The sequence below is a fragment of the Triticum urartu genome, chromosome 7A (genome assembly GCF_056163025.1).
Source record: "Triticum urartu cultivar PI428250 chromosome 7A, HENAU_Tu73, whole genome shotgun sequence".
In the NCBI taxonomy this organism is placed as follows: Eukaryota; Viridiplantae; Streptophyta; class Magnoliopsida; order Poales; family Poaceae; genus Triticum; species Triticum urartu.
The window spans coordinates 513,541,527-513,553,186 of NC_141879.1; the positions used below are offsets into that span (position 1 = coordinate 513,541,527).

At 43.6% G+C, this 11,660-nt stretch overlaps 1 protein-coding gene across 22 annotated transcripts; it reads right to left on the minus strand.

Moving 5' to 3' along the window:
• Positions 1-4,617: 4,617 nt before the first annotated feature.
• Positions 4,618-10,661, minus strand: LOC125525303 (uncharacterized). Of its 22 annotated transcripts, none has more exons than XR_015610073.1 (10): positions 10,082-10,661; positions 9,590-9,951; positions 9,388-9,486; positions 8,958-9,027; positions 8,450-8,510; positions 7,934-8,048; positions 6,615-6,758; positions 6,095-6,535; positions 4,979-6,014; positions 4,618-4,872 (listed from the first exon to the last, which is right to left on the minus strand). XR_015610073.1 is itself a non-coding variant. In XM_087533412.1 (9 exons), exons 1-4 carry the CDS (start codon positions 10,218-10,220, stop codon positions 9,399-9,401), a joined length of 306 nt encoding a protein of 101 aa, XP_087389538.1. In that variant the 5' UTR covers positions 10,221-10,657; the 3' UTR covers positions 6,228-6,535; positions 6,615-6,758; positions 7,934-8,048; positions 8,450-8,510; positions 8,958-9,027; positions 9,388-9,398. The 22 variants fall into 22 exon arrangements, 1 of the variants encoding a protein (XP_087389538.1); XR_015610069.1 differs by having other exon boundaries at positions 4,618-4,879; XR_015610072.1 differs by having other exon boundaries at positions 4,618-4,894.
• Between the last annotated feature and the right edge of the window lie 999 nt (positions 10,662-11,660).

Below are 11,660 nucleotides of genomic sequence, written 5' to 3' on the forward strand. Positions count from 1 at the left end.
ATTTGTCAAACTGGAAAGATTGACATTTGTTGATCTAGTAACATTGCCATTTGTCAACCTTGTAACACTGCGATTTGTCAAAATATGAAGCTAAAAGTCACTAGCAGTATCTAACTTTTGCAAGTAAAATTGAGTAATTAAGCATAGATTTCATTCACAGATTAAGCATTCGTTCTTAATTTATACAAACAGTTCAACTCGACAGCTGAACCGGCCAAACTTTCCCCCAATTGTTGCCAACCACGTACTGAAATAGCTAGTTCAACTATATATACTAGCTAATTTTAAGTATGTTGTACAGTTCCACCACATCTATAGTCAGATGAACTGAACAAAATAGCCCCTAAATACTACTACTATGACTACTACTACTACTACAGAGGGGCTTTGTACTACTTCCAGCTCCCTCTCCTCTGCCGAGCACGCTCAGTACGAGGCAGAGGAGGAGGAGCCTACCCACAAGCTGGGCAACCGCAATACGGTGCATGCCGCTGTTACAGCTTCTGCGACACTCACCTCGAACGCCCTCTACCGCTCCAGACGACCCCTCTCGAAGCGGCGGTTCTCCTTGTAGATCTCCTAATTCCTCGCCTCTGAGGCGGCGTGTGTTGCTGCCATGGCGGCGGTAAGGCTCTTTGCGTGCTCGACGAGGCGCTCCTCCTCCTCCCGCAGGAACTCGATGTAGCTCGCAAGGTCGCTGAGCACGTGCGTGCATCCACCTTTGCCTCCCGCCTTCGGGCGGCGGTGGCGGAGCAGGTGATGACCCCGGCGGTTGATGGTGGGCTGGCGGCCACGGCGGCCGATGACGGGGTGGCAGCCACGACCACCACCTCCCGCCTTCGGGCCGTGGTGGCGGAGCGGGTGATGGCCACGATGGCCCGCAGTGGGGTGGCGGCCACGACGGCCACCTCCCGCCTTCGAGCCACGGTGGCGGAGCGGGAGATGGCCCTGGCTTTCGATGGTGGTGTGGCGGCAACGGCGGCCGACAATAGCTGCCGATGGGCACTGGCGGCGGAGCGTGTTGTGGGCGTTCCACGCACACCCAACAGGGACGCCACACGCACTATACTACGCTGGGGACTGCGTCGCCGCTGCGGTGTAGCCTCCCAGCTGGAGTTGTCCTCTGATGACGGCGGAGTGGCTGAGCGACAACGACAGACCAATGCCATTGGCGATTGTGGGAGAAGCAGATGAGATAAGCTACAGGAAAGGAGCGGAAAATGCGACGCAGGACTCGCCGGCCGTGAGGTTTTTATAGCAGGCCAGTAAGCATTGAGATTTTGGGGGATTTCACCGAGTCGGGCGGGAAGCTTGTGCAGGAACCTGCGAGATTGCGCGGGAACAGGCTCACCGATGGTTCATTGGTGCCACTGTTTGGCCAAAAGAACACCCCCGCGCGCTACGCAAGCTTGCGCTGTAAGCCGTCTGCAGCAGCGGGGTGACAAGACGTGCGAGAGGAGGACAAAAGGCCACGTACACATGCGGTTAATAAAAAACATTTGCGGTTTAATAACCTACTATACCCCCTTCCTGGTTTATAAGTATGATTTAACTAATAAAATACGAATGCATGTCGCCAAAGATTATATAGTTGGATTCATATTTGAACATAGTTTCCAATTATATAATTGTTATAACATGCATTAACATTTTGTTGGTTAAATTTGAGGGCAAAGTATGGCACAGAATACAGAGGGGACTATAGACTAGACGGAGGTAGTAGCACACGGTCGCTCTCTAAGCAGCGAAGCAACTGTCGGCCGGCTTGTAGGCGACCATTTTCTGCATGTTCAACTGCTCTATGCTTGTGGTTGCTTGCAGTTTAGGCGTCCGCGGCGCGCTCTGCTCGCATCCCGCTGCGCGCGCTCTGCTCTCGCGTCCCTTGATACGTCTCCAATGTATCTATAATTTTTTATTGCTCCATGCTATTATATTATCTATTTTGGATGTTAATGGGCTTTATTTTACACTAATATATTATTTTTGGCACTAACCTACTAACCGGAGGACCAGCCCAAATTACTGTTTTTTTGCCTATTTTAGAGTTTCGCCGAAAAGGAATATCAAACGGAGTCCAAACAGAATGAAACCTTCGGGAACGTGATTTTCTCAACAAATGTGATCCAGGAGACTTGGAGTGGGCGTCAAGAAACAATCGAGGAGGCCACGAGGCAGGAGGGCACGCCTACCCCCTGAGCGCGCCCTCCACCCTCATGGGCCCCTCGCTGCTCCACCGACCTACTTCTTCCCCTATATAAGTCCACGTACCCCACAAACATCCAGGAGCACCACGAAAACCTAATTCCACCGCCGCAACCTTCTGTACCCAAGTGATCCCATCTTGGGGCCTTTTCCGGAGCTCCGCCGGAGGGGGCATTGATCACGGAGGGCCTCTACATCAACTCCATGGCCTCTCTAGTGATGTGTGATTAGTTTACTTCAGACCTACGGGTCCATAGTTATTTGCTAGATGGCTTCTTCTCTCTCTTTGGATGTCAATACAAAGTTCTCCTCGATTCTCTTGGAGATCTATTCGATGTAATCTTCTTTTGCGGCGTGTTTCTCGAGATCCGATGAATTGTGGGTTTATGATCGAGATTATCTATGAACAATATTTGATTCTTCTCTGAATTCTTTTATGTATGATTGGTTTATCTTTGCAAGTCTCTTCGAATTATCAGTTTGGTTTGGCCTACTAGATTGATCTTTCTTGCAATGGGAGAAGTGCTTAGCTTTGGGTTCAATCTTGTGGTGCTCAATCCCAGTGACAGTAGGGGAAATGACACGTATTGTATTGTTGCCATCGAGGATAAAAAGATGGGTTTTATATCATATTGCATGAGTTTATCCCTCTACATCATGTCATCTTGCTTAAAGCATTACTCTGTTCTTATGAACTTAATACTCTAGATGCATGCTGGATAGCGGTCGATGTGTAGAGTAATTGTAGTAGATGCAGGAAGGAGTCGGTCTACTTGTCACGGACATGATGCCTATATACATGATCATACCTAGATATTCTCATAACTATGCTCAATTCTATCAATTGCTCGACAGTAATTCGTTTACCCACCGTAATACCTATGTTCTTGAGAGAAGCCACTAGTGAAACCTATGGCCCCGGGGTCTATCTTCCATCGATCTTTCAACACTTTGTTATTTCTATTTCCGTTTATTTTACTTTGCATCTTTATTTCTCTTTATGATAAAAATACCAAAAATATTATCTTATCATATCTATTAGATCTCACTCTTGTAAGTGACCGTGAAGGGATTGACAACCCCTTTATCGCGTTGGTTGCAAGGTTCTTATTTGTTTGTGTAGGTGCGTGGGACTCGAGCGTGATCTCCTACTGGATTGATACCTTGGTTCTCAGAAACTGAGGGAAATACTTACGCTACTTTACTGCATCACCCTTTCCTCTTCAAGGGAAAACCAACGCAGTGCTCAAGAGGTAGCATCCCTCCACACGCGCTGCCAGTGTTTGGGGCCGGCGCATGGTCACGCACATTCGTGTGCATGCGGTTGCGCTGGGCGCAGCGCGACGATGCAGTTACCCGCTGCAAAAACTGCCATGCGGACGCGCCGAGAATCCACGCCGCCCAGCCCCATTTTATTCATGCGACCATTTACCTTCATCTCTCGTCTCACACGACACAATAAGCACACCCACGAGGACACATACAGAGAGGACATCCAGCGGTTCCAATGGCGCTCCCCGTGGCTCCAATAGCACTCCCAACGGCCGACGATGACATCGGCGGGCAGTTCACCACACAACACATCGTGGACACCCACGTGAGGGGGAAGGGTCTCTCGGTGGTGTGCACGAATGATCCGGTCTCGGTGGAGAGCTCCATCCAAACTATGGAGCAGTTCCTTGCCGAGGACAAGTACCAAGTGGTCGGCTTTGACCTCGAGTACACCATGGGTCGTGCCGGGCATGATCAGAAGGTTGTCGTCGCCCAGTTGTGCATGCGACATGATGTCCTTGTCTACCACTACCACCTGCCACAACGCCTTGCGAGCATTTCTCCAGGTTTATCAACAGCTCTGGCTACAGTTTCGTTGTGGTGGACACCACCAACGATCTAAAAGCGCTCAAGGTTTCATGCTTGAAATGCCCGAATCTTGTCAACATCCAAAGCCACTACAAGGTCTGGGGTAGCGACAAAAATAAACTAAACTCCCTGGTTGACCTCGCCTTGGCCATCATCGACCCCTACTACATGAAGATGAAGAATGAGAGCAATAAGGACAGAAACGCCAGGCACAGTGTGTGGCATAAGAGACTGGATGAACAACATGTCAAGTACGTGCCCATGGACGCGTACAGAAGCTATGAGATGTACAGGCGGATCGTTGACACGAGGAACTGTCTTCTTCCTGACCCAGACGAGGGATCGAGCCACATAGCAGTGGCGGGAGCGTCACAAGAAGTAAAAGACTAGACGATCATTTCTCCTACTTTAGAATGCACGCAATTGTTTATTAAGGTGTGTGTGAATGATCTGTATAGTCACTTATGTAATTGGATGTTTATTTCAGTTATATATATACTAGTAGATCGCCCGTGCTTTGCCACGGGCCTTTTTTTCATGTGCACATTAATACAATGCATACAAAATTTTGCAAATATTTTTTAATTGCACCTGTAAATATAATACATATAAAATTTTGTATGTATAGAAAATATATCCTACAACAATCATAATATAATTGAAATACACTTCACTCGCAATTTAACTCAACCATGTATATAGGGAGAAATGATCTAAATAATTATATGTTGTCTTTAGCTTCATTTGCACTCCGCAACCCTAGTCCATGTTCGCCACCTCAGTAGTGACAAATCCGGCTCGCAATGCCCCCTTCCACCTCCATGAACACACACTTCACAATCAATTGAACCATCTATACAATTACTAACATGTTGCATCCCTTCTAAGAAGGATTGACTTGAAAGGGGCACCTTACCCATGATTCTCCTGTTTTCATGATCTATGCTATCTGGGCAACATCCAGATTGTAGAGACTTCATTCTCTTGAGCACATCAGACATATGTGTCTTCTATTGCTACTTCTGCTTGAGTGTGCTGGTGAATGATCTCATTTGCTATGTAACAGATAGACAAAAAACCTACCAAAAATATCAGTGTTATATTAACTCATTGGTGTTATTAACTCCAAAAATATGGGAGTGTAAATTTCCAGGAAATCATCTAAGAAATTATTACAAGTAGTACTGAAATCAGTTGTCAAAAAAATGGTAACCAAACATTAGAAAGATGGTCCCTGAACACACATTACAGAAAATAATCATATATGAATTATATTAGGTAAAAGTAATTGGGCATCACATTATGAGATACTAAAATTGGAATTAATCACCACGATATTTAGTGAGGATCTGAACTATCTCATACTTCATACTCTGCTTGCTTGAACTTCAAATAAACATGCTATGCACCAATTGGAAGAACCAGATCACTTAGATCAAAATGTTATCCACAATTTGAAAGAACATAGCAGCATACAAGATCTCCTTTCAGAATATAAAAAATAACCATCCAACACATGTCCTGCAAGCAACATTGTGCAAGTGTATAACAACTACATGTCAAATATGCAATAATTTGGGGAATGAAGGATCACTTTTACACCCTTATTTTATGGACCGAATATGAAACTCGCATGTCCATAAGACAAGCAACAAATATATCTAGGTCTAAATATCCATGGGCACTCTACATGGCAAATATGCAATAATTTGGGGAATAAAGGATCATTTTACACCCCCCCCCCCCCTTTTTGGAGCGAATATGCTCCCAAGCTCCAATCAGATCGAGCGAGCAAAACCAAGAACCGCCTACATCATAGTTCAAGGGCCAAGGTAATTAACCTCGTCTGATTAGAAGACGAATGTTATCCCCAAGAATTAACCCGTCCAATTCATTTCCCTAAGGAAAATTCTTCCAGTTGGAAGAAACCATAAGTTTATGCGAACTGATCTCTGAAATTTGAATTACATACTGATTAGATAGCATCAAATTAGTACAAAAATATTACTTACCAGTTGTGTTGAACAATCACCAGATCAGCAAGCAAGCAAGATATGTCTGGGGCCAACTTGTTGAAGGGCAGAAAAGGACCAAGTGCAGTGATGTGGCTATTTGCTGAGGTAAGCAACTGTGGTTATTCCCATATGATCTAGAGTCTAGATAGGTAAAAAGATATGGAGTATGAATCCTTCGCACAATTCAATCCTTTGATTGTGTGAATGCATACATTCGCCAGTATTACATCACACTTACAAAGTTGTTATGTGGTGACATGCTAATCCTCCTCAAAACCTAAGCCATTGTTTGCGAGAATGGCCGGCGGCAGTCAGAGTAAACCCATGAGGCCAATGCCATGGCCACCGCCCACCATGCCCGGAGCTCCTCGTTGGACCGAACGTGGTACCTCTCTGTGACGTCTGGCGCCACCTCTGTCAAGATATGTTTTGTATATAACCATTATCAACTACTCCATCTGTAAAGAAATATAAGGGCGTTTAGATCATTAATACAGAGGCGATACATCCTTCAAGGATCGCAGCATGTACGCATACCATGAGACCCATCGGGCACATGATCTATCCGTTTGATGGTGCCCATGTTGTTCATCTAAGCTCAAACTTGTGATACGTAGTTGTGTACTACTCCAGTGTAGAAATCTCAAGATACTGCAGAATGGTAGCATGGATACGATCACACTGCAAAGAGCAAACAATATGTTTTAAGCAGGAACAAAAAGGAATATTTTAACAGTTATAAGTATACCAGAGCACATTGATATTTGAGCTGGAAAAAAGAGTAATTCTAGAAAAACATAAATGGCCTCAAACGTAACGCAAAATAACCAATACCGTATTCAGTTATGATGTTTTTTATAGGCATCATACGGAATAATATTAACCCTCTTCCTTTAAGCAACAATCAAATAGAAAGATAGCCTCTTCTTTAACCATTCGTACAAAACATAGATTGTTTGTTTCATCTAGAAAATAAAGGAAACCCAAACTTAGGATAAATATAAGATATAAGGAGGCCATGAAAAACATGCTGGTGCATTAACAAGTTTAACCCTTCTTGAACGTTCTGTTCTTGACCTGTTATTCACAATTATGTTCATTAATTCTTAACTAGCCAAGACTGACGCGAACCTATTATTCATGATTATGTTCATTAATTCTAAATGAGCCAAGACTGACGCCAACAATAACAAAAAACTTCAAGTATGGCGTACCATAAAAGAGAGAAGACACTATATATAATAGATCATCAGTTTTCTAACCCCGCCCGTTGTGTCATCGCCTCTAATACTAATTACCTAGACCACACCAAGGGCATTTCGAAGATCTAAATATCGAATCACTTTCTGGACAGAAAAAAATATCCAACTCAAATAGAAATGAGTATACCAAATAGCTTGGTATGAGCTTGCAGTGAGAACATCATGAGTGTCTGAACTTAGTGTTGCCATCAAGTTCAAAACTCAACGATCATATAGGAGATCGATGGACAGAACTAAACCATAATTTTTTCCATGAATGTGTAAACATGAACTAAACCAGGTATGGGTTATTAAAAATGGAACAATTGGAGCAGAACATTTGCAAGAAGCAAATCAAATTGAGCCACCTACACTGATAAGCCCATGTGTTAAATCAAAAGGAAACCATACCTACTATATAATACACTTTTGAATTAAACCAGGTCTGGGTTATTAAAAATGGAACAATTGGAGCAGAACATTTGCAAGAAGCAAACCAAACTGAGCCACCTACACTGATAAGCCCATGTGCTAAATCAAAAGGAAACCATACCTACTATATAATACACTAATAAAGACAACGATAATATAAACAAGAAGCATAGACCACTAGACCTCAAGTGCAGCCGTAAAAACTCATTATCGTTGTCGTCAGCAAACGCAAACATGGATCCACCAGTCATTACTATTATCATTCAGCTTCCGCAATATCAGAAACCACAAAGAGAACCTGCCAACATGCAAAGAAGAAGATCATCAGCTCACACCTATCAACAATTAAATAGATCTATAGCAAAAGCAAATAGAAACATATATGCCAATGTCCATGACCAAATTCATACAGCCCCACACCCATTGTAAAACACACACCCCTAACAAACAGCATGGCAAAAGGAAAAAGGCAAACAGCACGCAAGAATCTCATTATCTGGCATGTTCAGTCATGAATGAAAATATTGAGAGTATTTAAAAATAGATCTCTACATCCCTCTATATTGCCTTGTTATATATCTACCAAATGGAGCAAAAGGTTACCCTAAATAAGTTATAGACATCAATTTGTGCTTCCGAAACTACTGTGAATCGCGTAGCTCAAAATTTAGAACTTGTTAAAATAACATGAGAGATTACTTAATGATGTAGATGAAGAGAAAGCGGACGCATTAGGTTCAGTGTCAAGTGGTTGTTGTACCTGCAGATTGTTGTAATTTTTTTAGTCCAACTGCTACGCTCGTACAGTATCAAATATCAAGAACTTGGCCAATTGCAGTGAATCATTGAGATGCTATAGATAATATCCAAGCCCATAGTGATTAAATAACAACATAAGAAAAGAGCCTGAGTGAACCAGTAACATCTATCGAATAGCTTAAATTATCAAATAGATCAATCAAAACTACTGGTCGAGCAGCTATGCTGAGAAGATGTCGAGCGTGGAGCACCCTGATGGTTCTGCGGCTGAGCGTGCACTCCAGTCCTGTGCTTATATCTCACCATGTAGAAACACATACAGAGGATTATTAATTTCTACTGTCGCTAGCAGATTGATTGCAAGCAAGGCGGAGTTGACCTTGTAAAAGACTGAATATCATTCGACCTTGTTGATGCCAGCATGAAGGGCAAGGAGAGAAGGACATACCTCAGTGGTCATTGCCGCCTCCTCAGCTATGATCTAATTGCAGCTCGTCGAGAGGGTGTCGGAGATGTTGCTGCAAGTTTTCACTCCTTAGCATCAGATATATAGCATTGTAAGTCTGCTTTCAAAATAAAAATTCTTAAATTCCTACAAATAACAGATTGGATCAGCTACTTTTAATTAATACTAAAAATATACTTTCTAGTTCAATTTTGTACATAGCATGATAAGATAAAGTACAATCTATAACGTAATACCACATGTTGCTTAAAAAGGTTACAATACATCTTGCTTAAACTACACTCCAGTGAAAATATAAATATCATATTATCCTCGTGATTGAGGCAACGTTTTGCATCAGGAACGAGCCGCCGAGGATCTACCCTCTAGCCTAGTCATATCTACTGATACAAAATATGCAATCACTACTTACTGGGTTAGGATTCAGAGAGATTGGAGTGTTTGATTCACTGATACTATTGGAGAATGGAGTTCCAAAACCTTCATTTGTGGTGTGTGCAAGACAGCTAGCCTACAATTTACAAGGAGCATAATAATTATTTTAACCAAGCACTATAACTAATGACAAGCAACTGTTAGGTAAGGAGCATTAGTATTGTAGACCAGGAGCATACCTCGTTGCTTGTAAGACAACACATGAAGTAGAATCTCCTTTTGGTTGTAAGAGAAAGAATGTAAGAATTTTTCTATCAGAACTTTTGAAAGGCCAAACAATGCTTGTGGAAACTGTGATCGGGCAAACTCAAATTGGCCACTTAAAACATCGAAGGGACAACAGATAGCAAATAGTTGAGAAAAGAAAAATTCTCAGTGTGAAATTACGATACGAACAAGTAATTTAATTTTAAAAAAAGCAATACCATCCTTAGGATCAAACTGGAGCTCCTCTACCTCCTTTAGACCTGGAGCACAAACATAATGTTAATCATTTGAGCAACTTACCTCTGCAGCCATATAACGATGGAGACTCCATCTGCTGAAGAAAAACAAATGATCTATCAACATTGACATTGTATTTCGTCCGAGGGAATCCAAATCCGGATCAACAACCAAAATTAAGAAAACGAGCATGAATGGATGGGGGCATGAGGGGTTGGGAGCCTGACCCGAGCGGAAGATGCGGACAAAGATGACGGCACTGAACCCTGCAGCAGTATGGTTGACATCCTTGCAGTGCGTCACACGATGGAGCCCATGACTCGAGCGACACAGGGAGGTGATGGAAGCATGTGCTGCAGCCTGCATCTACTTGCATATATTTGAATCCGTGGAAGCACTCCTCCTGCTCGGCCGTGGGGTTGTTGGTGATGCAACGATAGAGCCCAGGAGGCGCCTTGCCTCACGCGCATGCCTGGTACCCGGAGGCGCTTAAGCACGAACGTGGTGGCGCCACCCGCCTCGTCGCCGGCGGATTGCGTCCTCTTCACCGCCCGATCTGGTAGTGCTGGTGGGTGTACCTTGTGGGGCCTGGGGATGCGGCATGACCCATCGCATCAAGCGATTTGGTAGGAGGGTTGTACGGCGATGGATCCCATTGCGACGGCGCTTGGAAAATAGTAGCATGGCGCGGCGGCGGACGTGGGGCTAGGAACCCTAGGCGGGTTGGGTTGAAAAGAGGAGGATGTGGGAGATGTGGGTGTCTATCTGCGTCCGAGCGAACCGGGCGATCGAACGAGGAAGAGGCATGTCGAGGGAGTCGAGGGGAGCCTCGCTGGTTAATTTTCGTAGATTTTTTCGTCCACTTTTCTTGGGTGCGACGGGAGGTTAACCCTGGACTGCGTGCGAGGATCGCTACGAGGTTTTTATTGGTTTGATGCGGCTTACAGTGAGATGGGAGTGAGGACGAAAAAACCCGATAAACGTGGGACGAAATTTAGCCGGCGGAGACTACCAACTGAGACATTAGGAGTAGAGATATATATTACATATTATCCTACTGTAGACAGAGCAAATCACACGGCTTATTAGCAGCAATCGTCTGTGTTATTATTGGTCTTCGCACACATTTCTAATTACGGACTTGTTTGCCGCGTATCACACACATCTTGTTCAGTTGAACCATTTCCATTGTGTTGCCTAATCACACACAGTTCATCCTAGTGAACCGTATGCTATATATCGCACATGCCTTCATCTGGCTGTCCGTTTCTTTTGTTCCTCCTCATCCCAAACAGTTAATTGAACTAAACTGTATGCTCTGCATCGCACACGCAACTAAAATCTGAACCGTGTTTGATGCATCCGTCATCACAAACATTTTGCACCTTTTTTGACGGGATTTTTACACCCCCGTTTGCGATTATGCCATCGCACACAATTTCGTCGAAGAGTCTCTGATTGTAGTGTCGCGTTTGGACCATCCTGCAATAGTGGTTGCTTAAGCAATCATCAAAAAAAGTTCTGTAAACAGAGAAACCATCCATGAAAACATCAACAATCTTTTCACAAAAGTCGGAGCATATAGCAGTCATACATTTTTGAAAGGTAGCAGGTGCATTACATAAACCAAAAGGCATACGTCTATAAGCAAAAGTACCGAAAGAGCAAGTAAAAGTGGTCTTTTCTTGGTCCTCTTTTAACGCAGGTATTTGAGAGAAACCAGAATAACCATCTAGAAAGCAAAAATGTGTATGTTTGGATAATCTTTCTAGCATTTGATCAATAAAAGGTAGAGGGTAATGATCT